We start from the raw sequence: 26116 nt of genomic DNA, 5'->3' as shown, positions 1-26116 counted from the left end.
TGCCCAGTGGTCTCTATCAGTGCTATACGGCCCAGATCCCCACCCCTCTGGATCTGGCGGTGTCCAGATCCAGGGGGTCCCTGCTGTCTCCAAGGTCCCCCTCCCCTCTGGTCTATATTGCCCCCATGGTTGATATCATTCTTGTACAGCCCGGGCCATGTTGGCCCCTGAAGGGTTTTAGCATGCCTGTATGGCCTGCCCCTGCCTTCCCCAGGGTCCTGGCTCCTCCCCGCAGCCCTGTATAATGCCCCACTAAGTCTGTGCTGGGTGCATAAGACTCAGCTCCCCCTTCCTCCGGTCGACATTGTCCCCATATGGCCCCCTCGGCTGACTGCCCCCCGTGGTTTGTGTCTTTTCCACATGGCCTGGTGCCTGCCCCCCATCCCTCTCTGACCCAGTTCTCACCCCCATAACAATCCATATAATCCCCATAGGGCCCCATCCTCTCCCCACAACACACCCTGGTCCATATAGCCACTGTACTACCTGTTGCCTGTACAGCCCAGTTTCTTCCCACGGTCCGTACGGTCCCCTACAGCCCAGTGCCCTCCCTAATGGGCCATATGGCTCCTGTACCCAGTGTGCCTGCAGGGGAGAGTGGGCAGGTACCTGATGGTCCTTGTTGTTGCCATACATGCCATTGAGGTTGGCATAGTGGCAGTTGTGGTACCACCAGGCCCCGCGGTAGGAGACGGCGCATGAGATGATGAGGCGGTTGGGGTCGTGGTCCCGTGTCGAGAACACGCTGCCCGAGTGGTAGCTCATGGCATCACCTGTGGGGCAGGGGCTGGTCAGCCTGCATGCCTGGGTTCTCACTTGCCTCCCCCAAGGTCCTCTGTGGCCTCCCAAGACCTGGGGTGACTGCCATCCCATGGACACCCCCGCCTGCCTTCCCCAGGCCCTGGGAACCCCCCCATACCTCCCAAGACCCTTGGGACCCCCTCCCCCATCTCCTAGGACATCCCCTTGGCTCCAGGGACTTCCATCTCCCCTCCAGGTCTCAGAGACCCTCTATCCCTTCCCCTTAGGCCCCATGGACCACCCCCTCCAAGGCATGAGGACTTGCCCACCTTCCCCAAGAGCCTAGGGATCCCCCCAGAGGTCCCCATTGCCCCCAGACCTCAGCTCCCCCAATCTCCCCGGGACTCATAGTGACCCACCCCCCTCTTCCATGCCCCCAAGGAATTCTCCTCCCTGCTCCAAGACCCCGGGGATTATCCATCCCCCTCAAAATGTCAGCCCCCCTCACAAGACACTACTGACTCCCCCTAAGCAAGAGCAATACCCCCCGCCCATGAGCTCCAAGGATGCTCCATCCCTGCCTGCTCCTATGGTGACCCCCCCCATTTCCCCGAGGCCAGGGAGCCCCTATCCCCCACAAGGCTTCGGCTCCCCCTGTCTCCTCTGGTGCCGGGAATGTCCCATATCTCCCTCTCAGACCCTAGGGTCCCATCCATAGGCTCCAGGAACCCTTTCATGGGCTCCAGGGACCTCCCCATGCCTCCAGTCTTAGGATGACCCCCCTGGAGCCCAGGGATTCCCCCCACACTGCCAACTGACCAGCGGTGCCATGGTAGGACCCCAGATGCAGGCGGTAGTGCTGGCTTGGGGGGTCCACACGGAAGTGGCTGTAGATGGCGTGGGCGGCCTCGGCCCCTGCCCGCAGGTCCACACGCAGCTCATAGTCGCCAGCCGAGGTCAGTGCATGTAGCGCATCGTTACCTGAGAGGCAGGGACCCAGACACCGGGTTTTCATAGACTTTCATAGACTAGATTTCATAGACATCAGGGCTGGAAGGGACCTCAGGAGATCATTGAGTCCAGCCCCCTGCCCAAAGGGCAGGAAGTCAGCTGGGGTCACAGGATCCCAGCAAGATAAGCATCCAATTTACTCTTGAAGGTGTTCAATGTAGGTGCTTGAACCACCTCCGCTGGCAGGCTGCTCCAGACCTTGGGGGCTCGGACAGGAAAGAAATTCTTCCTTATGTCCAGCCTGAAACGGTCTTGCAGGAATTTGTGACCGTTCGACCTCGTCATCCCTTGGGGCGCTCTGGTGAACAGACGTTCCCCCAGATCCTGGTGGTCACCCCTGATAAACTTATAGGTGGCCATCAGGTCACCCCTGAGCCTGCTCTGGGAGCAAGGGGGTGGGGGGTGGGGTGTGGGCAGGTGCCTGGCGTCTCCCCAGCTCTGGGAGGGGAGCGGGGGCTGAGGGTTAGGATAGTCGTTAGGGGCTGGAAGGGACCTTACAGATCATCGGGTCCAGCCCCCCTGCATTGGGCAGGAAAGACACCTGGGGTCAGATGACCCCAGCAAGTGGGCGTCAAGATGCTTCTTAAAGATCACCAGGGTGGTGCCTGTACCACGTCCGGAGGGAGCCTGTTCCACACCCTCGGCACTCAGCTTGTAAAGAAGTTTTTCCTTGCATCTGGTCTGAAGTGATCTTCAGTCAGTTTGTGCCTATTATTTCTTGTCCTCCCCTGGGGGGCCTTGGTTAACAGATGCTCCCCCAGCCCTGGTGTACGCCCCTGATATACTTATAGGCTGCCACCAAGTCCCCCCTGAGTTTTCTTTTCTCCAAAAATGAATGGAGAATGTGGGCATCAATCCCACTACCTCTCACATACTAAGCAAGCACTCTACCATTTGAGCTAATTCCCCTTCCTAGCAAGCAGCTGTCTGCCAGGCAGACTTGAACTGGCAACCTTGCAGCCACCAGCTTGCAAGTGAAAAATATGAAATGCTTCATGAAGTTGCATGTCACCCTTACGTAGGGGCCGTTCTAATCTCTGCATCGTTCCAGTTTTAGTATGTGTGCTGCCAACGGATGCCTGGGTTCCCTCCAGCTCTGGGCCCAGGCTGAGGGCTGGGGTGCCCAGACAGCTGGGTTTCCTCTAGCCATGGGAAGAGGGGAGGGGGGTCGAGGGGGGGCCTGGATGCTTGGGTTCCCCTCAGCTCTGGGAGGGAAGTAGGGGCTGGGGGCCTGGGAATTGGACTCTTGGGATGTCCCTCAGTGACAGCAGGGGAGTGGGGGCTGGTATCCCGGACATCTGGGTTCTTTGGGAGGGCAGTAGGGGCTGGTAAGTCAGAGACGTGGGGCTGGGGACCCGGATGCCTGGGTTCCCTCCAGCTCTGGGAGCAGGGCACTGGGGGCTGGGTGCCAGACACCTGGGTTCTGGGGACTCACCCAGCCAGAACTCGCGGGAGAGGTCGCCAAAGCCCTGGACGTAGTCCTGCCAGTCACGCCAGAAGTCGGTTTCCCCGTTCATGCGTCGCTGAAACACCTGGGGGTGTGGGGGCGGGGGTCACAGGCAGCCTGGCATGCCCCTCCAGGGGACATCCCCTCCTGCCCCCCATCACCCCCAGGGGAAGTGTGTGAATCCTCCTGTGAGGGCACACAAGGGTCTGGGTCTGCAGCCAAGCACACCAACGTGGGCGCGTGTTCATGGGGGTGTGGGCTGCAGGCACGCACGTTCCCATGAGTGCGCACATGTGTGCATGCACATAACTGCAGATGAGGGTGTGCTGCTGGGGTGAATATGTGAATTCTTGTGAGCACATGCACATGCGTGTCCATGTTCCAGATACCTGGGTTCTGTGTGTATATGTGTGTGTGTGTCCTGGATGCCCCGTTTCTGTGTGAGTGTGTGTCCCAGACACTTGGGTTCTATTTGTGTGTGTGTGTGTGTGTGTGTGTATGTGTGTGCGCAGGAACCAGGGTGTTATGGGGGATGTGGGGAGCTGTGCTGAGGAGGAACAATTCTGGTGTGTGTCCGGGGCACCTGGGTTCTGGATATATGTGTGTGTGCACATGCATGTGCTGGATGCCTGGGTTTGGTGTGTGTACTAATCCTTATGGGAAGATGTGAGCATGCCAATGACAACAGGTGTGCAAGAGTACATCTATGCAGGACCAGCATGCAACTTAGCTCACGCATGCTTGTGTGACAAGTGTGCAAATCCTAAAGAGCATCCACACATTGTGTGTGAGTGCTCAAATGCTTTTGGGAGTGCAGCTGATCATGAGTGCACACGTGTCTGTGGGCCAAGCTTGCCAATCGGCACACGTGTGCACAAGTGTCCAAATCCTTCTGTGTATGTATGCGTGCGCGTGTGTGTGTGTGTGTGGGGGTGCACATGTGTATATTCTGCACACGTGTGTGTCCCGCCTTGCACACGTACCAACCAGCCACCGCCATCCGTGTCCATGTCGCAGTAGACCCTCAGGGGTTGGTCCCGTGCACCGCCCACGTACACGGTCACCTCCCGTGACTGGCTTGGCCCGTTCAGCAGCTCCTCAGCGCAGTCCCGGGGGAATGGGTACATCAGGCGCCCTGTAGGCCACAGCGCACCGTAGGACTTGGGCACCCAGACTCCCACCGCGCAGCCCTCACCCTCTTCCCAAGAAACCCAGGTTTCCAAGTACCTGCCCCATTCCTCTTTAAGTTGCAGGATGGACCCCAGGTGTCCAGACTCCCAGGCCCCTCCTGCTCTAAGCCCCAGCCCCCAATTTCCTCCCAGAGAACCCAGGCTTCTGGGCTTCCAGTCCCTGCAGCCCCCAGACACCCCTCCTCTCCCCTCCCCTCCCAGAGAACCCAGGTGTTGGGGGTCCTGGGCCTAACCCCACCAGACACCTCTAAAATCTGGGAAGGGATCCCAGGCATCTGGGCCCCCAGCCCCACCCCCTGCTCCCACCCCCAAGACTCTCTTCCCTTCCCAAAAAGCCCAGGTGTCCAGGCTGTGCACCCACCGGTGGTGAAGGAAGTGGTGATGGGGGCACCAGGAGTACCCCCCCGCAGTGCCTGCACTTGCACACGGTACCGGCTGGACGGGTCCAGGTCTTGCAGCTCGTGGGAGGCAGCAGCTGCATCCAGGGGCACCTCCTGGAGCGGGTAGGGGGCACAGTGAGCCCGGACAGTGAGCCTGGGTTCCCTGGGAGTGGGGGGTTGAGGGGAGGGGATTACCTGTGCGATGCCGGAGGGACCCTCACAGACTAGCAGGTAGCCATCAGGAGGGGTGTGGGGTGGGGTCCAGACTAGCCGGGCACTGCGGGAGGTCACGGCTATGGCTCGGAGGTTGCGGGGGGCATCTGACCCTGTGAGGAGGAGGTGTTAGAGGGAGGCCCTCCCTACCCACCTCCAAGACCCCAGCCCTGACTTCCCAAAGGGGCAGAGGCTCCTGACCCCCTCCGGCAGGTCATCCCCAGGCCCCCTTTCATCTCCTCCTCAAGCCCCTCTGCTTCCTGCCCCCCAAATCCTTGTCCCTGCCACCCCTAGGATCCCGGCTAATCTCTCTTGCCCCCAAACCTGCTTCCCACTGTATCCAGCAGCCCAGCCCTACCACCTGCTCTCTGCCCTCTGCCCTGCCCATGGTACCGGTGCTGAAGGCGGCACTGGCTGGGATGCTGCGGTTGCTGCCTGTCTCTCCGCTGATGCTGACCTGATACTCCGTGTCCACTTGGAGCCCCTGGAGCGGGTGCTGGGTCTGATCCCCAGGGACTCGCTCAGTGACCGCGGGGCCTGCAGGAGATGGGAGCAGGGTGAGATGGGGCTGGGAGGAATGGGGGGCAGGGCCCCTAGCTCTGAGCCGTTCCTGCCTCCCACCGAGCCCCTTCAAGTGCTCCCAAAGGGTGGGGGTATGGGAAAGAGTGAGGGGCCAAGAGGAAAAGAAAATGTTAAAGGCTGAGAGAAGAAAGAGAGAGAGATGGATGGACGGACAGACAGACTGATGGATGGAGAGATGGACAGGTGAAGAGATGGACAGATGAATGGGTGGGCAGATGTATGGATGGACAGACAGGCAGATGGATGGAAGGGTATGCAGAGAGATGGCTGGCTGGCTGGACAGATGGAAAGAAATATGGACGAATGGAGAGACAGGTGGACAGATGGCTGGATGGATAGATATCCATATGCATGGAAATGGATGGATGAATGTATGAGCAGATGGATGGAAGGACAGGTGGACAAATGGATAGCTGAGCAGACAGATGAAAATAGACAGAGAAGGGTGGACAGACAGGTGGACAGATGGATGGATGGTTGGAGGGATGACCATGCATGGAGATAGATAGGTGGACAGGTGGATGGGTGTTGGCACGGCTGGAGACACGGCTGGATGGGCAAGCAGAGAGAAACAGGATGAGGGCAGGAGGAAAGGGGTGACAGCAGAGGCCTGGGGGCCAGCTGCGGGTCCTGCTGGGTGTTGGGGGGCTCCAGCTCTCACCCTGGGGGGGCCCGTAGTTCAGCGCGTAGCTGTCGACCTTGGCCTGGGGGGGGCGCCAGCTGAGCATGGCCGACGAGTCTGTGATGTTGATGGCACGCAGGTCCGAGGGGCCGTCGGGGGCTGGGGGGACAGAGCAGGGCAGCATCAGGCAGGGACAGGGGGATCCAGGCATCCAGGAACATGAGGTGCTTGCACCCTGGGCAGGGGGAGGGGAAGGAACCCGGGCATCTGGGATGGCAGCATGGGGACCCCACAGCTCCACAGGGGTGCTGAGGTCTCCTGGATGGCAGTGCTCACCCCCTGGAGAGGGGGAGTGGATGGAAACCAGGATCCAGGGATCCGGGCAGTACCTGTGGTGACATAGCCAATGAGGGGCTCGCTCTCCTCGAAGCCACGCATCGACATCACGCTGACCTCATAGCTGGAGCCTGGTGCCAGCCCCCGCAGCGTCGTCTCCAGCCGGGTCCCCTGCAGCACTATGCTCTGTGGCTCCCCTGTGGGACAAACCTGTCAGAGGGCCCCCTCGAGAGTCCAGCAGGCGGTCCTCTGCCTGGGGCAGTCACCCCGGGGGGCACTAGGGTGCGTCTTGCTATGGGTGGCACTTTCTCCCCGACACTGCACACTTGCTCGCACCATTGCAGCCAGGGCTGGGGGAGGAGCTGGGGGACACCAGGTGGTGCTGGGGGTTGAGGTTGGGGGTCACTTACCGCCGTCAGTCAGCTGGTAGGACACCTTGTAGCGGTCGGGGTGGGAAGATGGCGGCCCCCAGCTCACACCCACCGAGGTCTCTTGGATGTCGCTGAAGCGCAGGTCACGGGGGCTGTCCAGCTCTGGGGGAGGGAGAGGAGGTGAGGGCAGAGCCTCCAGGCCAGCGGCACTGATACAATGGGGAGTGATGCCTGGTACAAACAGCAGGGGGCAGGCCTGGACAGGCCACGTGCACCCCCTCAGTGGTCCATTTCTATGTGGCCCCTCCCTGCCATCCCCACACACCCCAGTCATTCACCCGCCAGTAGACACACCTCCATCCCTCCACCCACCCACCCATGCATCCCTCTATCCCTCCCTCCATCCATCACATCCATTTCTCCCTCTCTCCATACATCCACCCACCTATCCATCTATCCCCCGGCCACCCACCCCTCCTTTCCTCCCTCTCTCTACCCACTCACCCACCAACCCGCCCATTTCTTCTTCTCTCCATACATCCACCCACCCATCTATCCCTCCCTCCCTCCCTCCGTCCCTCCCTCCATCCACACCCACCCACCTGCCCATCCACCCACTGCTCGACTGATCACCCCCTATCCCTCCCCACGTGCTGTCTGTGTGTGGTGGAGCTGGGACCGCTCGCTGGTGGGCAGGGCCGGGTGCAGCCCTCCCAGTGGGGCACTTTCTGCCCCGCACTGAGCACTTGCTTGTACCATCCCACCCCCCAGGGCTGGGGCAAGAACCAGGGGGCTACAGGGGTCCAGCAGAGGGTGCTGTCATAGGCAGATGGGACTGGTGCAGGCCCCTGGGGGGCACCAGGGTGTCAGTGGGGGCAGGCAGCACTGCCCGCAGCCCCCTGGAGGGGCACAAAGGGCACGGTGCTGTGGGGCAGGGCGCGGGGCTCCCAGTGCTGTCGTGCTGGGGCGAGGGGGCTGTTACCGAGGCTGGAGGTCCGCGCCGTGCCGTTGAGGCTGGCCGCCCGCTCCCTGCCCTTGAGGCCGTGGAGGGTGAGGCTGTAGTGGGTGCTAGGCCGCAAGCCGCGCAGCACGGTGGAGCGCTGCCCCCCCGGCACCTCTGCTTCCTGCGCCGGCCCCAGCCTCCCCCCGGGCCTCGTGTCCCGGTACTGGATGAGGAAGGTGTCAAACTCTCCGGCAGGCGCGTCCCAGCTCAGGCGCACCGAGGTGGGCAGCATCTCCGACACCGCCAGCTGGCTCAGCTGGGCCGGGGGCTCGCTCCGGGCCTCTGGGAAGGCTGCAGCAGTGGGAGGAGAAGAGCAGGAAGGCTGGTTAGGCACCCGGGAGGGCAGGAAGGGGTTAATGAGGCCTAGGTCGGGGGGAGGGGGAAAGAGGGGGGGATGGGGTTCTGTCCAGGCAGGAAGGGGTTACTTAGAGCCCTGGTGGGATGGGGGGGGAGAGGCCCCTACTTTTGCATGGGAGGGGTGGAGCTTATTCTGACCCCACCCAGGAAGGGGCAGGGCCAGGTCTGTCCCCTGTGCATGTGGCCCTGCCCTGTGGACTGGGCGAGGACCCCGGGCATCCCGGCTCCCTGCTGTCACCCCTCCAGCCCCTACCCCCATCCCGCAGAGCCCAGGTGTCCGGGTCCCGGCCCTGCCTGGCTCCAGCCCCCCAGTACCTGTGACCGCGTCGGTGGAGACGGGGCCGTGGCGCTTCTGCTCGGAGATGCCGTAGAGGTGGAACTGGTACCGGTGGGAGGGCACCAGGTCAGAGACAACAGCTGTGAGGGTCCCCGCATCCACGGGCAGGGCCTGGAGCTTCCCCTCGGCATCCTCGTACTGGACGGTGAAGGAGTCGAAGGTGCCTTCCCGCACGGTCCAGGAGAGCCGCACCGAGTCCTTGGTGACCTCTGAGACTGCCAGGTCCCCCAGCAGGGGCCCTGGCTGCCTGCCTTCCTCCTCCTTTTCTTCCTCCTCCTCCACCAGCTGCTCCTGGTTCCTGGCGGTGGCTACAAGAGATGGGCAGTGGGTTGGGACAACTGGAAACCTCAGGATTTGCTTTTGTGGGGTGGGGAATACAGCTGGCTGCAGCATCCGGGACCCAGCAGTGTTTGCTACTGTATTTTCTAGCACGCAACATGCACCTCTCCCCTCTAAAGTAGCCCGAATCATTATTACAAGCAGGCACTAGGTGTCGGGCGGGGGGGCATGCAGTTTTAAGCACAGGTTACAGAAGCAGTGAGCTGGGCTGGTTTAGCCAGGATGATCCTTCCCCAAGTTGCGGGTGTGACTCCTGAGGGTCAGGGTGGTCCCACTGCTCTGGGATCTTGTGATAAGAGGCACAATAGCCTGCACATCATGCCATTGTAATATAACGGGGTGGCCAACCTGTGGCAAGGAAAAGGGGAGAGGACAAAGAAGCACAGCAGGCAGATAGGGCGGGGAGCAGAAAGCAGAATATATTTTATTACATAAATGATGGCATGTATTCTACACACACACACACACACACACACACACACACATATCTACATAGTCACATACGCATACACAAACATTATATAGAGACATACACATCTTATATGTAGATATGCACACACATACACACAAAATATATACAGGTATACAGGAACATACATAGATATACATGCATACACACACAGCTATATTTAGATACATATATATACACACATGCACACTATATGTAAATATATACATACACACATTATACACACACACACATACGTGCACATATATAGATGCACACATGCCATAATATATATAAAAACATCAAATACTGTTATTACAAGTGTGCTGACCTGTGACAAGATCAGTGGAGATGGGGCCGTGGCGCTTCCGCCCAGAGATGCCGTAGAGGTGGAATTTGTATCGTCGGGAGGATGCCAGGCCTGGAACAGTGACCGTGCGAGATCCCCCGTCCAGGGGTAGGGCCTGGGGTTTCCCTTCCACGTCCTTGTACTGGATGGTGAAGGAGTCAAACTGCCCCTGGGGGACGGTCCAGGAGAGGCGGACGGAGTCGTGGGTGATGTTGGAGGCCGAGAGCTCCCCCAGGCGGGGCTGGGCCGGGGGTTCCTTCTCCCGCGGTGCCTGGGCTGCAACAGAAAATTAGGGGGAGAGTAAAGCATGTGCCTGAGGGTTTGCTGGGTCCCAGAGTCCTTGAGGGCACCCTGTTCCTCCCACTGGATGGCGATGGGTTGGGGGTAATAGCACAGGAGACAATAAGGGGGAGAAGTGGGTGGTGAAGAGCTAGGGTAGCGTCTTTGAGGTGGAGAGCTCCAATTGGGCTAGAACGGGGTGGCAGAAACATCCCCTGGTAAGCAAGGCATGGAGGGGACAGACAAGAGGACAGCATAGGGGTCTCCTACAGATATGTCCAATACCTCATATAGGGCAAGATGGCTGGGGCAGAGGGAGGAGGATGTTGGGAAGCAGCAAGTGGTCATATCTTTTATTGGACCAACAATGTTGCCCTTCTCAGGCGGGTTGCAAGTGGTGGCTCTGGCCTAGTTGTGGATTTCTTCTTTCAGGTGAAGCCTGTGGAAGAATTCTTCTGATTCTCCATATACTACTATCTTCTCAGGTTTCTTTTTCTAGGCAGAAGTCCAAGCCTTTGGAGAGGACAGATACTGTAGAGTGGGATAGTGGGTTTGGTGATAAGTTGTTGGTGTCGGTGCTTTGAGTGCTGCTGTCTTGGTCCCCTCTGGTGTTGCTGGTGAGATGACTTTCATTGTCCTTTCTCTTCTTCTGTTGGCTGGCTGTCAGCAGGTAGTTTTGGCTGTACATTTGGGGGTGCTGCATAGTAGTCAGGTAGGTTTCCAGTTGAATGTCTCCTAGTTTTGTAGTATATATATATATATATTTATATATTTAAAGATGTTGAGCCAGCATGGCATGGGGTGCCAACATCAAAGTGCTCAGAACCACTGCACTCCCAATGGTATACACCCCAGCAGGTTACTGGGCTCCTGTATGGTCTGGAAGTCGTCACACGCAAAAGCTCAACACTGTACTTTGTGCACAGAGACTCATAACAGGCTGAACAACTTGCACACAGATGTACTCCCTTGACTCTTGGGCATCAGAGCAAGTGGTATAAGAAGACAGGCCCTAAGATCACTACTGGCGATAGAGGCAAGAGATGACGAAAATCACCTGCTCCATCAACTGTTAACTGAAGGCCTGAACAGATGGAGGCTTAAGAGGCTTAAAAGTCATAAACCACTTATACATGTAGCCTACAAGATCATGGAAGAGACTGGGGATGTTGAACCAAACCTTTGGGCAGTAACCGAGTGGGCTGGCCACTAGGAAAGGTCACTTCTATTCCTATGGCATTTTATACCAACACCAAACAAGTCCCCCATTGGGCATGGCCTTGACAGAGAAGCATGGGTCAAGTTGAATGGACAGAAATCTGGACACGGACACCTCAAAACAACGCTTCAGAAGATGAACATCTTGGACAGCCCGCTGTGTGAATGTGGTGCCCAGCAAACAGCATGGCACTTCATCGAAAGCTGCAATCTTTACAAATGCCCAGATGGGGCAGAGCGAGAATTGAGCCATCATACCAGACAGCAGCTCATGAATTTGGAAGTTTATATCTGATGGCATATGACAGAAGAAAGGAGAAGAAGCATAAGTATCTCTTGTTTAAGCTGATCCCTTTTGGAAGAGGTCAAACAAGGAAGATGGTTTCTCAGCCTTTCTGAAGTTTTCCTGCATAGTTGTGCTGTAATATGTCATTCTACATAGTTGGTTCAATAAAAGCGGTCACCCTAAGGGCCCTACTACACGTTCAGATTCACGCTAGCTAGAAACCAGCTACAGAGCTGTCACCCATTTTCAGGCACTAACTTCAGAGCTGGTTGGCTCTTTTTATAGCTGGATAGTCATTTTTATCATGTGACAATGCACGTGTGGCTGGTCTAAATTGATACGATTCACCAGTTAATTGTGTAATTTATGTAGTGTCTACCAGGGGCCTTAGAGATCATAGAATCAAAGAGTAATAGAAAATGAGGGTTGGCAGGGTGTCAGGAGGTCACATCTAGCCCAGTCCCCTGCCCAAAGCAGGACCGGCCCCAACTAGATGATCCCGGCCAAGGTCTTAAAAACCTCCAAGGTAAAAACCTCCAAAAACTTCCTGGCCTCTTACATAATTTATGGACCATCATGGCTACAACATCCCTCTGACACTACTGATTGAAGAGGAAACCTGGTAGATGCAGCAGGAAAGGGAGATGAGGAGAAATCCCATGGGACAGATGGGGCAGGAAGCACAGAGAGGATGTGATGGAAGGAATCAGAGCCAGAGCCGGAGCTCCCAGCAGCAGCCACTGACCTGTGACGGCATCGGTTGAGAGTGGGCCCAGGCGCTTCCGCCCAGAGACACCGTAGAGGTTGAATTTGTACCGCTGGGAGGGTGCCAGGCTGGGGACATGGAGGGAACGCTGGGCCCCATCCACAGGCAGGGCCTGGGGTTCTCCTGCTGCGTCCCGGTAGTGGACAATGAAAGAGTCAAAGTCACCCTCCTCCACAGTCCAGCCAAGGTCCAGGGAGTCATGGGTGATGTTGTCGGTAGCCAGCTGTCCCAGCCTGAGCCGGGTCATGATTTCTCCTTGTGGAATTGCAGCTGGAAGAGAGAGAGAGAGAGGTGAAGGACACAAAAGTGGTTGACATCGGCCATGGATCGGGTGGAGACAGCAAGTTCATGGGTGGAAGTAGAACAGCAGTGGAAGAAACACTTTACTTTACAGTTAGGGCTGCCAGGCTCCGGCATGGGCTCCCCAGGGAGGCGGTGCTCTCTCTAACCCTGGGGGTCTTCAAGAGGAGGCTGGACAGATATTTGGCTGGGGCAGGGGGTCGGACCTGATGATCTGTTTGGGTCCCTTCCAAGCCTAAGCACTAGGATACTATGATCCCAAGGGGATCACATTCTCCGTGGGAGGACGAAGAGGGAGATGGATTGTGGTGCCCAGAATGAAGAGGGAAGAGACAGAGTGAAGATGTGCAAAGTCCTGGAATTGGGAGGGGGAATGACCTTACGGACAAATCCAGGCTGGAGCATGACTGGCCAGGCAGCAACTCTGCAAAGAAGGACCTGGGGGTGACAGGGTATCATGAGCTGAATATAAGCCAGCAGTGACTGTTGTTGTAAAAAAGCTGTTGCCTCCTGGGTTGTATTAACCGGAGCATCTCTTGCAAATCCAGGGCAGTGATTCTTCTGCTCTGTTCAGCAGTGGGGAGGCCTCCCCTGGACCAGTGTTGGGCCCTGAATTTCAGGAAGGACATGGGAAGATTGGAAAAAGTCCAGCACAGAGCAACAAAAATGATTAGAAGCCTGAAAGGCAAGGGTGTGAGGACAGGCTGAAAGAGCGAAGGTGGCTGAGACTGGAGAAGAAAAGACTGGGGTGGGGGTGGGGGGCTTGATCATAGTCTTCAAATCCCTTGAGGGCGATGACACAGAGGGTAGAGATGGACTTTTCCCTGTGACCGCAGGGGACAGGACTAGGAGCAGCAACTTCAAGCTGCAGCAGGGGAAACTGAGGCTGGAGAGGAGGGGAAACTTTCTGACTGGGCAGTTAAGCACTAGACTGGGCTGCCCAGAGACATGGTGCAATCTCCATCCCTGGGAACTGCCACGGTCAGGTTGGGCAGACGTGGCGGGGATGGTTTAGCTTGAGCAGGGGGCTGGACTAGATGTGATCTTGTGAGGTCCTTTCCAATGATTATCCAGCTTCAACTTTCCTAGGATCTTATGACCTGGGAAAAGAAGAGAGAAGGTTGGCTGGAGCTTGGTGCTAATAAAACCGAGATCTCAGGTTTGATGCCCGGTTGGACTAGATGCTCTCTTGAGATCCCTTCCAGCCATACTTTTCTAGAAGGTCTGGCGTGAAGGCGTGGGAGGGGAGTGAGCAATAATCAGGGATGTATGAGAATGTGAACATGACCCGGGCATGAGAGACTTGGAGCAGGACAAAATCAAAGAGGAAGACGGAGGGATGGCTATGAACCAACAAGCAGAGGAGGGCAGAGGAGAGGAGGGAAGCAGGAAGCAAGAGAGCAAAGAAAGGAGGAAGAGTCACAGTGGAAGGAAAGATCAGGAAAACTCGGGATGTAATGGAGGGGGAAGGAGGTTCAGGATGCAGGGAGGAAGGGGATGAAAGCCCGCTGAGGGAAGGATGAGAGAGCTGAGATGAGAAGGCCTTGGGCTGGCTCGGTGGGATGAGAAGAAAGGAGATGGGGCCACGGCGACAGCCACTGACCTGTGACAGCCTCGGTGGAGATGGGGCCAAGGCGCTTCCGCCCTGCGACACCGTAGAGGTGGAACTTGTATCGTCGGGAGGGCGTCAGGCTGGGGACGGTGACCTCCCGGGACCCCCCATCCACGGGCAGGGCCTGGGGCTTCCCCTTTGCGTCTTTGTACTGGATGGTGAAGGAGTCAAATTCCCCCTGGGGGACGGTCCAGGAGAGGCGGACGGAGTCGTGGGCGATGTCGGAGGCCGAGAGCTCCCCCAGGCTGGGCTGGGCCGGGGCTGCTGTGGTCTCCTCCCGCGGTGCTGGGACTGCGAGAGACAGGAGGAGAATGCAAGATGGGATCAAGTCAGGATCCACGAATGGCCACTCTGAGCAGGGGACGTGGCAGGTACCGGGGTGCAGAGGGATGACCTGGAAGCTGATGAGACGGGAGCAGAGGCTGATGGGGAATGGCAGGGGTCTGGGAGGAAGGAGCTTTGCTCATTCAATGCCCTGTTGAGGAGGACAAAGCCAAGACCAAACACCATGCCACTTCCTATCTGCTGTCACCCTCCCTGAGCCCGTCCTACTGCCCAGAGCCTCACACCGCCAGACATGAGGGGGCGGCTCTGACCTCACGGATATGAAAGACACCTTCCAAATGTACCAGATACAGCGTGGCTGCCTGAGCCATGATAAGGTGCTATTTGTGGTCATATTATCATAGAGAAGCAAGGCCAGAAGGGACCTTGGGAGATCATCTAGTCCAACCATGGATTGAACCTTGACTCAAGGCTGGGCACCATGCCTTTCACTTGTCCAGGCTGGAGGGAGGGCACCATGCCCACCTGCCCCATGGACACCAGCTCAGACCTGGGCCCTACATGGACCTGGATGAAGCCTTTTGTTGGGCCCTCATTAAAAGCTCCTCATTAAAAGCTCCTCATTAAAAGCTGCCCCGTCATCGCTGAGTCGGGAGGTGCCCCCCGTCCGTTCTGCCCGTGTGGCTCCTAGCTCACAGCTTGTGCTTAGTGGATCCAAGAGCCCTCTTGCCCCAAATCTCTTCCCCATAGAGACCCTTGCAGACCTGTGTTGGCATCGGTGGATATGGGCCCAATGCGTTTCCTTCCAGAGGTGCCATAGAGGTTAAACTTGTACCGCTGGGCGGGGGCCAGACTTGGGACACGGAAGGAGCGGTGGGCCCCATCCACGGGCAGGGCCTGGGGTTTGCCCGATGCATCTCGGTAATGGATGATAAAGGAGTCAAAAGTGCCCTCTAGGACGGTCCAGGTGAGCAGCATGGAGTCGTGGGTGATGTCGGATGCTGAGAGCTTCCCCAGGACAGGTGGAGGCTGGAGGTCTGTCTCCCGTGATGGGGCTGCAAGAGAGAGCAGGTACGGGAATAAGGGATCTGGGCAGAGACAGCATCAATGGATGTCCAGGATGGGATGGCAGGATAAGGAAGGGCAGCATGGAGGCTGGGTGGCCAGGGTGAGCCCGGACACCTAAATTCTCTCCCTGCTCCGAGAGGGGCTGGTGGGTAAAAGCAGGGTGAGCTGGGGGCTGGGTGCGAGGTGCTCTCCCTGTCCTGGAAGGTGAGTAAGATCTGATGGGTGCGGAGATGGCGGGCATTGACCCAGGAAAGAAATGCCCAGCGAGAGAGAGGGGACACTCCAGGATATTCTGTCTTTCTAGAGGGAAAGACACCCTGAGGGGGAAGACAAGGGATTAGTGACCATCCTGGCCTGAGGCTAATGTGGAGACAAGGGGAGGAGTTAGTTCTGAGCTAGCTGTCACGTCTCAAGGGAGGGACTCGAGGTCATTGTAGATGGCCCTCTAAAAATGTCAGCTCAGCATGCCAAAAAAGGCAATAAAATGCTGAGCAGCATTAAAAAGGGACATGAAAACCCAATGGAGAACATGTTCCATGCCATTATATGAAGCCATGGTGCGCCCACATCTTAAATACTGAGCACAGCTCTGCATCTCCACAAGGATGTAGTAGAGTTAGAAAAGGTCTCGAGAAGAGCAACCCAAGTGATCAGGGGCCTGGAGGAGCTGCCAAATCAGGAGACACGACAAAAGGTTTGGACTCTTTCCTCTGGAGAGAGGCAGGCCGAGGGGCTAGGACAGAGGTCGGTCACATCGTGGAAGGTGTGTACCAGGTGAGCAGGGACCTGCTGTCTACCTGGTCTCAGAAGACTAGAGCCAGGGGCACCCACTGCCATGAGGAGGTGACAGGTTTAAAACTAATGAGAGAGGACTTTTTTGAATTCATTGCCGCAGGAGGGGGTGGAGGCAGAGAGCAGAGCCAGGGTCAACCATGGACTGCATGAATTCATGGAAGATAGGTCTATTAATGGCTATAGACCGGGGGCGGGTGATTATTTGGGCCTGTGGGCCACATAGGGAATTTTTCTGAGCGGTTGTGGGCCTGGTCAGCATTGCTGCCCATGCAGCAGCTCACCAAAACTCCCTATGTGGGATAAGGCCGCGGGCAGGTGAGGAGTGGTGTTCAGGACTGGGATGGGTCGGTGAGGCTGGGATCACAGGGTGGGGTCGTGGGGCAGTGACAGCACAGGGCCAGGGCCAGGGCCAAGTCCTGATCCACAGCCCACACGGCCCTGTGATGGGTGCTGGTTTCCTAGGCAGGGGCATGTGGGGAGTGGATTGCAGCTCTGTCCTGGCCCTGGTCTCGGACTGTCAGCACCCCAAGATCCTGCCCCTAGATGCAGCTCCCGGCCCGTCCACGGCCCAAGCCCCTCCACCTGGCTGTGCACCTTGCCTGTGTGGCTCCTGGCCAGTCTCCCTGGAGCCGCAACCTCCTCCCCACACACCCCTGCCTCTGAACCAGGGCTCTGCCCTGGCCCCAGTCCTGCCCCAGGGTCTCTCTGGAGCTGTGTGGGCGGGTGTGCAGCCAGGCAGACAGGATGGGGCCACGGCCAGGTCTCCAGGGGTTCAGGATCTTGGGACAGTGGCTGGGTCTAGGATCTTGGAGCAGTGACAGTGTGGGGCCAGGGCAGGGCCAAGATCCTCTCCCCATACACCCCTGCCATTGCCACCTACGCTTGTCACAGGGGCATGGGGGCAGTCGATGAGGGCTTTACCCTAGTCCCACTCTCAGCCCTGGCCCTATGCTGTCACCATCTCAAGATTTCATAGATTTCATAGTCATTCGGGCTGGAAGGGACCTTGGAAGATCATCGAGTCCAGCCCCCGCCGAAAGGGCAGGAAGTCAGCTGGGGTCACAGGATCCCAGCAAGCTGAGCATCCAATTTGCTCTTGAAGGTGTTCAATGTAGGTGCTTGAACCACCTCCGCTGGCAGGCTGTTCCAGACCTTGGGGGCTCGGACAGGAAAGAAATTCTTCCTTATGTCCAGCCTGAAATGGCCTAGGAGTAGTTTGTGACCGTTCGAGCTCTTCATCCCTTGGGGCGCTCTGGTGAGCAAATGTTCCCCCAGATCCTGGTGGTCACCCTTGATAAACTTGTAGGTGACCACCAGGTCACCCCTGAGCCTGCGCGTTTCCAGGCTGAAGAGCCCCAGGGCTCTCCGCCTGTTGCCGTAAGATCCTGGGGTCTCCCCAGCCCTGCCCACCCATCTTGCTCCTGGACACAGCTCCCTTCCACAGCATGTGGCCCCATCCCAGCCACCCAGCAGAGCGCCCTGCCCTTGCAGGTCCCACCCTGCACAGTGGGTGTGGGATGGATGGGCTGGGGTGCATAGGCAATGGGCCTGGGTCTGGCAATGGCAGCCAGAAGCAGCCGCCTCTGCCAGGGCTGCCAGAAAATGGAGTCCAGCCACCGCACCGCCGCAGACCCGTTGTGTAGGTGTGGGGCAGCACCCACTACAGATCGAGCACTATGCCTCCAGCACCTGGGCCCACTATGGGCCCCACTTTGAGCCCCACAAAATCCCTTGGCAAGCCAGATCCAGCCCGTGGGGGTATTTTGCCCACCCCTGCTATAGACCAGAAGAGTTGGAGATGTTTCTTCTGGAATCTCTAACCCAGTAATGGTGGATGTCAGGGAGGGCGCTGAATAGGGGACAGATCCCCCTAGAGAGATCCGGGTCAGTCCTCCCCCTGTGCGGCTTGTACTTCTGCCACTACTGGGGGACAAGACACTGGGCTAGATGGCTCATTGGGCTGACCCAGTCTGGGACTATCTGACGTCCTCTGCTGACGCGGTGATGTCCGCTAGGCTCTGACCCAGTCTGGGACGGCTTCTGTTCTCAGGGAACTGGAGGGGAGGCGTTTTTACACACAAGTGCTGCAGTGCTGGGCACTTGAAAAGCATCCGGTGCCGTGATGCTGGCAGTTGTATAAGCAGCAAAATGTGCAATAGTTTTGAGAAAATGGTGACGGTGCACTTTTGAACTAAAACACATTGGAAGTGGTTTAAGTCAAAAGCGCCCCGCCGCCACTTTCTGCGCGCTGACGCGCATTTCGCCACTTATACAGCTGCGCACAGAGCAGCGCAGTTGCCTCAGCCTGCATGAGGCTCAATTCATCGAATCTGCTATGAGGCGGGGGATATCTGGTGCATCATGGGACAAAAAAGTAATGTGTATAACTGCCCGGAGGGCCACGGTGTAGGAGGGATTAAATCCTGGATATTGGGTGGACGGGAGAGAGCCAACAGCGTGGAGGGTGGGCTGCTTTGTGGAGCAGGAAGGAAGATGACGGGAGGAAGACAGGAGAGGCATTCATTTCTCCTGTCAGCCGCTGACCTGTGATGGCCTCTGTGGAGACAGGGCCGAGGTGCTTCTGCCCGGAGATGCCATAGAGGTGGAACTTGTACCGGCGCGAGGGCACCAGGCCGGGGACGGTGGCTGTGCGGGACCCCCCATCCACGGGCAGGGCCTGCGGCTTCCCCTCCGTGTCCCTGTACTGGATGGTGAAGGAGTCAAACTGCCCTTGGGGGACGGTCCAGGACAGGCGGACGGAGTCGTGGGTGATGTTGGAGGCCGAGAGCTCCCCCAGGCGGGGCTGGGCCGAGGCTGCCGTGGGTCCTTCCTCCTCTTCCTCCTCCTGTGGGGCTGAGGCTGTGACAGGGAGACAGATTATGGGCATCGATGAGTGCTGAATCACTGGAGGAGACCTGATGTGTGCAGTGGAAACGGGAAAGACAGAAGATGCCCCAGGAGGCTAGGTCCTTGGTGGAAAGCTGCCCCTGGTTCCGGGTGATGGGAGCAGGGTCCTGAAGGGGAAGGAGCCCCCTGGGGAGCGGTGCAGGTGGATGGAGCTGCCCCAAGGCCAGGGAGACACTCACTGGGACCTGTGAGCCTGGAGCCCTGCTACTTGGGGAAATGGGAGAGACACTTAAACTCCAGTCCAACATCTGGAAACTGTGCTAAGAAACCTCTGTCTCCACCTGAGACAGGCTACAAGCAGACATTGCATTTGTCCTGGGATAAACCATTTTATCTTGAGAGAAAGTGCACTCCCTTCAGACATCCATGTCAGCTGTCCTGGGATAAATTCCTAAAGGATTCACAGGATGGAAAGGATGAACAGTTTATCTCAGGATATCACAAAGTGCGCCTAAACGGTTATCCTGGGACGGCATCTTCGAATCAATGGCAGAAAAACAGCAGTGCATTCAGCCAGTCACTAAACCCAGACCGGGAGGGCGATGTGTGTATGGGCCAGTCCTGGGATATTTTTCTTTTGGGGAGAAACAGAGATGCAGCTTGTCCAGGGACAAATGCAATGTGCCACAGAAAGGAAGATTTCAATGGCTGCTGTGAAATAGCAGAGAAATGAGGTGAGAAATGGAAAGGAAGAAAGTGAGGAAACAAAGACAGGCAGAAAAGGGCCCTGGGCATGGATCAAAGGAAAAGTTGGAAGGCGCCAGCTTTGGAGGCTGAAAACAAGGTGTCTCCACATGGGCGAAGCCTCCTGTGGGCAGAAAACCAGGAATCCACATGATCTTGGCAAGGACGCATGTCTGCATCAAAGATGTACCAGAAGGTTGCGTTTTGGCCGAGCAATCAGGTGCAAAAGGGCTGACAGGGCAGAGGACATCTGGGGAGAGACAGGGAAAGAAGGCTGAGAGAAAGGCAGCCCGGCAGCATGGGAAGAGACAAGAAGAGAGATGCTGGTAGATGCTGGCAGTGGACAACACCCATTTCTGCGAAGCAGGAGCTACGGAGAGAGGAGAGTGGGGAAGGGAAGTGATGGCATGTAGAGAAGGAGGCTGGCTGTTTGTGGGGGGCACTGACCTGTGGCGGCATCCGTGGAGATGGGGCCGAGGTGCTGCTGCCCAGAGACGCCGTAGAGCTGGAACCCATATCGGTGGGAAGGTGCCAAATCGGGGACGGTGACCGTGTGGGATGTCCCCTCCACAGGCAGGGTCTGGGGCTTCCCCTCTGCGTTGTTGTACTGGACAATAAAAGAATCAAACTCTCCCTGGAGGATGGTCCAGGAGAGGCGGACGGAGTCGTGGGTGATGTCAGAGGCTGAGAGATCCCCCAGGCTGGGCTGAATTGGGGCTACCGTGGCTTCCCGCTGCTCCTGTTGTGGGGCTGAGACTGCAACAGAGAGAAATGATAGGTGTGAAGGATGCAGCTTCAGTGAGGGAACCTGGTGACCTGCCGAGGCTGGAAATTCGGACAGGGAGGGGAGCGTGTGATGGAGGAGACAGCTGAGCCCACCAATGTTGCACCGACTTCACAGAATATCCCCCAGCAAAATCCTGGAGGAGAGATTTGTGGGTGGAAGTGCGACTCCTTTGGGAAACAAGTAGGAGTTCCAGCTGCCCATCAGTCGGGGAAGATGAGGACTGCAATTGAGCTCTTTTGTGGAGAAAGGAAGCTACCCGGTTAGACAAAGGTCAGCACCCAGACAGCATCTGTTCCCCGAGGCCTGCAACAGGCTGCCGCCAGAGGTGGTTCAAGCGCCTACCTTGAACGCCTTTAAGAGACATTTGGATGCTTATCTTGCTGGGATCCTGTGACCCCTGCTGACTTGGACTCAATCTCCTGAAGTCCCTTCCAGTCCTAATGTCTATGAACCTATAAATTTCATGGAGGCACAGAGGGGCCTCTACGGATTTTTTAATGCAGGTTTGTGCATCTGTGAAAGATGTGAGAAGCCAAAAGAAGCACCAATGCAGAGCCGGAGAAGGCCTGGGGAAAGCTAGGGGGTCTTGCCTCTCTGATCAGGGTCAAGCTGCTACTGCATTTGGGGCCAGGAACGAATTTTACCCCATGGTCAGATTAGTAGGGGCTGGGGAGGAGGTTTCCCTTCTTCTGTAGCAGACAGCATAGCCCTCGCTGGGATCTCTGGAGTGTCTATTAATTAGTACCCTTTGCAGCAGCAGGACACTGGCTGCCTCAGTTGACCTGCGGCAGGTTGGAGTGTGATGTCTGGGGCTGTGTTGGGGTGACTGTTATTTGGTTAAGAGGTCAGACAATGGATTTGTCTGAGCTGGTTTGAAGAAGGCTGATCCTGCCGCAGGCAGTGGTTGGACTAGGTGTGACCTCTGGAGCCCCCTTCAACTTCTCTGTGATTCTGGAAGCACAGAGAGGCAGAAATGTGGGGCTGAGCAACTGCTGATTGCCAAGGCCTTTCCCCCTCCGTGCTGTGGGCAGGGAAGGACTTGTGGTCTTTTAAAATGAACACGGCTGCCTTGCAGAAACATCCATCTCCCTCCCTGATTCCTCCGTTGGACCAGAGGGCCCCAAGCTGGGTCCCAGAGGGGCGATAGAGAAGCACGCAGGGTGGGAGGAAGGGTTGAGCAAAGCTGCAGACCACAACTTGAGAAGGTGAATGGACAAAACACAAATGGTCAGCATCTGCTGATGGGCACCACGGTGGCCAGGCAGAGCCCTGCGTCTCTGTGGAGGGTGGGAGTCGGTGCCTGAAAATGGGGGCTTCTGAAAGGCAGGCAATACATGAGGAACAGAGGCTGATGGCAGCACGGTGCTGGCTAAGAATGGAGGACAGTGCCTCATTTTGGCTGCTGACCTGTGACGGCGTCAGTGGAGATGGGGCCGTGGCGCTTCCTCCCGAAGATGCCGTAGAGGTGGAACTTGTATCGGCGGGAAGGCACCAGGTTGGGGACAGCGATGGCGCGGGACCCCCCATCCACGGGCAGGGCCTGGGGCTTCCCCTCTGCATCCTTGTACTGGATGGTGAAGGAGTCAAACTGCCCCTGGGAGACGGTCCAGGACAGGTGGACGGAGTCGTGGGCGATGTCGGAGACCGAGAGCTCCCCCAGGCTGGGCTGGGCTGGCGTTTTATCCTTCTCCTGTGGTGCTGGGGCTGAAATGGAGAGAAAGGATGAAGGTTTACAGGAACGTGGCTTTGAACGAATACGCCATTCGTGGTAATTTGGGTGGTGGAGATAACAATTGTTGCTCTGCTGGGGCAAAAGCAATGCTGTATTTTTTTGCATATAATATGCTTCTGAACATAATGCTCCTTGTTTTTGGAAGGCAGAATGAAGGAAAAAAAAGATTTCTCCAGAGTTGCGGGAAGCAGGGACACAGCAACTCGCTCTTCCTTTTCTGCTTAATTAAAGCTGAAGCCCCTACTGCTGCTGCAGACTTGTCTTGATAGGTGGGTCTGTGCAACTCTGATAAGAGCTAAAGAGCTGTGAAGCAGGAGAAGAGACCTGGAGCAGCTAGGAGACAGCAACATTTCTCTAAGACTGGGTAGCTTGATTAGTGGAATATCAAGACCATTAGAAAGGGGAGATGGTCGTTAACTTCTCTGGCGTGAAGCACAATGAACTATTTAGTCAACTGACTTCCTCAGCCGATGGCCTGAGACCAAAGTTTTGTGGCTGGAGAAGTTTGCCTATTGGTTTGCTTGGTGCAGATCTGTGGATGTGCACTGGAGAAAAGCAGCTGAGAGAGACAGAAAGTAGCAAAACAAGGCAAAGATAACATCTGGGGAGATTTGGGGGTGCAGCATCGAGCAAAAACCTGGAAAAGAAAATATTGGTAACTGCCACATGGCTTGGAGCGGAGAGCGACCACACAACCTCCCGGTTTCTGAGGCCTGTTGCATGCAGGGGCACATAATTCTCCTGGGTCTTTGCAAATAAACAGGACCAGGGTGAAGAGACCACCTTTTCTACCACCTATTGAGGGAAGCAATGCACAGGTGTCTGTTGTAGAAAAGCCCTCAGAGCCAGAAGGGCTGCTCCCGAAGGAAGCGTCATGGGAAGGAAGGAGAAGCGGAGAAGATAGTAACCACTGTGGGGGTCCCGGTGGCCAGGCTGCCCTGCGGAGGGGCAAAGACATGTGGTTGCAAGAATCAGAAACTACAGACAGCAAAGCCAGGAAGGAAGTGGGAGGGCATTTAAGAAAGGGATCTGGCTCTTCCTAGCAGGCACAGACCTGTGACGGCATCTGTGGAGATGGGGCCGAGGCGCTTCTGCCCAGACACGCCGTAGAGGTGGAACTTGTATCGTCTGGAGGACACCAGGTTGGGGACAGTGAGTGTGTGGGACCCTCCCAGCCACGGGCAGGGCCTGGGGTTTCCCCTCTGCATCCTTGTACTGGACAATAAAGGAATCAAATTCTCCTTCTGGGACGGTCCAGGACAGGCGGACGGAGTCGTGGGCGATGCCGGAGGCGGAGAGCTCCCCCAGGCGGGGCTGGGCCGGGGCTGCCGTGGGTTCCTCCTCCTGTGGGGCTGAGGCTGCAACAGAGAGAAACTGCAGATATGAAGCGCACGGCTTCACTAAACAATCTCCAGCCCTGACTGCATGCAGGAGCCCTGGCAGCGGGAAAGGAGGAAGGAAAGCTAGCGAGCAGAATAGGGGAAGAAGCCCTGGGAAAGCCAAAAGTACCGTGCCCTGTTAAAAAATTGCACCCATCTCACAGGACATCCTGCGGGAAGGAGGCAGCCACGCGGAAGGCAGGAGCCGTCACACCTGCAGAGTCACATTTATCTTTCAGTCAGGGGAAAGGTGTCCTCTGGCATCCTCTGCCTCCTTTAACGAACCGGACAGCTGCAGCCGTGCCACCACCATAACAGTGAAGCGTGGCAAGGCAGAAAGGTTTCCCTGCCTATTTTTACAGGGTTCCCATGAAAGCAAAACAAAGCGTCGAGAGAGAAGACAGCACGAGGTGGAGACCCCATCAGGGAAGGCCTGAAGCTCAAAACAACAGAGAAAAAATTGTGCGGAAAGATATGGCCTCTTGCTCTCCGAGTCCTCCTATATGCAGGGACCAACGCTAGCATGGCATGACAAACAGTGCCCTCCATTTTGGCCCAGGCTGGGTATCCCATGCAGGTATGTGGGGTGAGAGGGGAGGCACCTGAGAGCAAAACTGAATTAGAAATGAGAGGCAGAGACCACATCAGTACCCGTGATGCTGGGCAGGAGGTGAGGGGGCTTGGCCCCTCGCAGCGGGCACTGACCTGTGATGGTGTCAATGGAGACGGGGCCATGCCGCTTCTGCCCGGAGATGCCGTAGAGGTTGAACTTGTATCGACGGGAAGGCTGCAGGTCAGGGATGGTGGCTGTGCGGGATCCCCCATCCACGGGCAGGGCTTGGGGCTTCCCCTCCACGTCCTTGTACTGGACGGTGAAGGAGTCGAACGCGCCCTGGGGGACGGTCCAGGACAGGCGGACGGAGTCGTGGGCGATGTCGGAGGCCGAGAGCTCCCCCAGGCTGGGCTGGGCTGGGGCTGCCGTCACCACCTCCTCCTCTTTCTGAGGGGCTGAGGCTGCAACAGAGAGAAACGGGGGGTTGGAAGGATCCAGCTTCGGTAAGTGACACCTGGAAACTCACCCCGGAGGGGCCTGGGAGCTGCGAAGGAGGATGGGGCGTAGAGCAGTGAGAGAGAGAAGCCAGCTCCGGTGACGGCCAAACCCTCGACGGCCTCAAGGAAACTGCATCCGCTTGAAGGAATGTGAATGGCAGATCCTGTTAGAGAGAGAAACCACCGAGGGGTCTGGCCACATGTGGGAAGAAGAGCAATTTGAGGGCAGAACAGAGGCTTGGAGCGGGAAGCAAAGACCCTGCCCCTCGGCGCAAGTCCAGCCAAAGGCAGGGAAGCCACACACCGTATATTCCCAGGGCATAAATAGGATTATTGTTTGCTGCTCCAAATGGAAACATGGTCCAGTGCCCCAAATTTTGGACAAGGCTTTAGGTCATTGCAGGGCGAGACAGAGCTGAGGAGTGGTGGGGCAGGGAGAGGGAAAGTTGTGAGCAAAGCAGCCCGGTATAACGGAGCCACGGGAGAAGGGGAGAAGAAGTTAAGAGGGCAAGTGGTCCATGGGGGCGGAGGTCATCTGGTAGGGCAATAGGGAGAAGAAAATACCTATCTCTGAGAAGCAGGAAATTACGGACTATGGAGCAGGGAGGGCAACACAGACGGACCAAAGGAAGGGGGTGGCTGTGGGTGGGGGCTGCTGACCTGTGAGGGCGTCAGTGGAGACGGGGCCGTGGCGCTTCTTCCCGAAGATGCCGTAGAGGTGGAACTTGTATCGGCGGGAAGGCACCAGGTTGGGGACAGCGATGGCGCGGGACCCCCCATCCACGGGCAGGGCCTGGGGCTTCCCCTCCGCATCCTTGTACTGGACGGTGAAGGAGTCAAACTGCCCCTGGGGGACGGTCCAGGACAGGCGGACGGAGTCGTGGGCGATGTCGGAGACCGAGAGCTCCCCCAGGCGGGGCTGGGCTGGCGTTTTATCCTTCTCCTGTGGTGCTGGGGCTGAAACGGAGAGAAATGTGAGGGTTTACAGGAACGCGGCTTTGAACGAATATGCTGTTCGTGGTAACTTGGGTGGTGGAGATAATAGTTGCTGCTCTGCTGGGGCAAAAGCAATACTGGATTTTTTTCCATATAATATCCTTCTGTGAAGGAATCAAATTGCCCCTGTGGATCCGTCCCGGAGAGGCGGACGGAGTCGTGGGTGAGGTCAGAGACCGAGAGCCCCCCCGGGCCGGCGCCGCTGTAGCCTCCTCCTGTGGAGCAGAGGCTGCAACAGAGAGAAGT

At 57.2% G+C, this 26116-nt stretch overlaps 1 protein-coding gene and 1 non-coding gene across 2 annotated transcripts in view; both read right to left on the bottom strand.

The window, feature by feature from the left end:
- Positions 1-26116, bottom strand: part of TNXB (tenascin XB) — a 74099-nt gene that overhangs the window by 441 nt on the left and 47542 nt on the right. The window contains exons 39-57 of the mRNA XM_090028148.1: positions 25535-25831; positions 20374-20682; positions 18880-19194; positions 15237-15527; positions 14179-14478; positions 12255-12545; positions 9709-10002; positions 8569-8898; positions 7876-8187; positions 6933-7055; positions 6576-6719; positions 6226-6345; positions 5376-5519; positions 4965-5095; positions 4751-4883; positions 4183-4334; positions 3188-3284; positions 1561-1722; positions 610-773 (exon numbers count right to left, since the gene is read on the bottom strand). Coding sequence (XP_089884274.1) covers positions 610-773; positions 1561-1722; positions 3188-3284; positions 4183-4334; positions 4751-4883; positions 4965-5095; positions 5376-5519; positions 6226-6345; positions 6576-6719; positions 6933-7055; positions 7876-8187; positions 8569-8898; positions 9709-10002; positions 12255-12545; positions 14179-14478; positions 15237-15527; positions 18880-19194; positions 20374-20682; positions 25535-25831 — 4109 coding nt within the window. The remainder of the gene's footprint in view (positions 1-609; positions 774-1560; positions 1723-3187; positions 3285-4182; positions 4335-4750; positions 4884-4964; positions 5096-5375; positions 5520-6225; positions 6346-6575; positions 6720-6932; positions 7056-7875; positions 8188-8568; positions 8899-9708; positions 10003-12254; positions 12546-14178; positions 14479-15236; positions 15528-18879; positions 19195-20373; positions 20683-25534; positions 25832-26116) is intronic.
- Positions 2730-2831, bottom strand: LOC149852860 (U6 spliceosomal RNA). The gene has a single exon (XR_016439477.1). It is a non-coding gene; the product is annotated as a U6 spliceosomal RNA (small nuclear RNA).

Source organism: Crocodylus siamensis, chromosome 15 (genome assembly GCF_052110815.1).
Source record: "Crocodylus siamensis isolate JL-2025a chromosome 15, ASM5211081v1, whole genome shotgun sequence".
Classification (NCBI taxonomy): Eukaryota; Metazoa; Chordata; order Crocodylia; family Crocodylidae; genus Crocodylus; species Crocodylus siamensis.
This window is presented reverse-complemented; position numbering and strand designations above follow the sequence as displayed.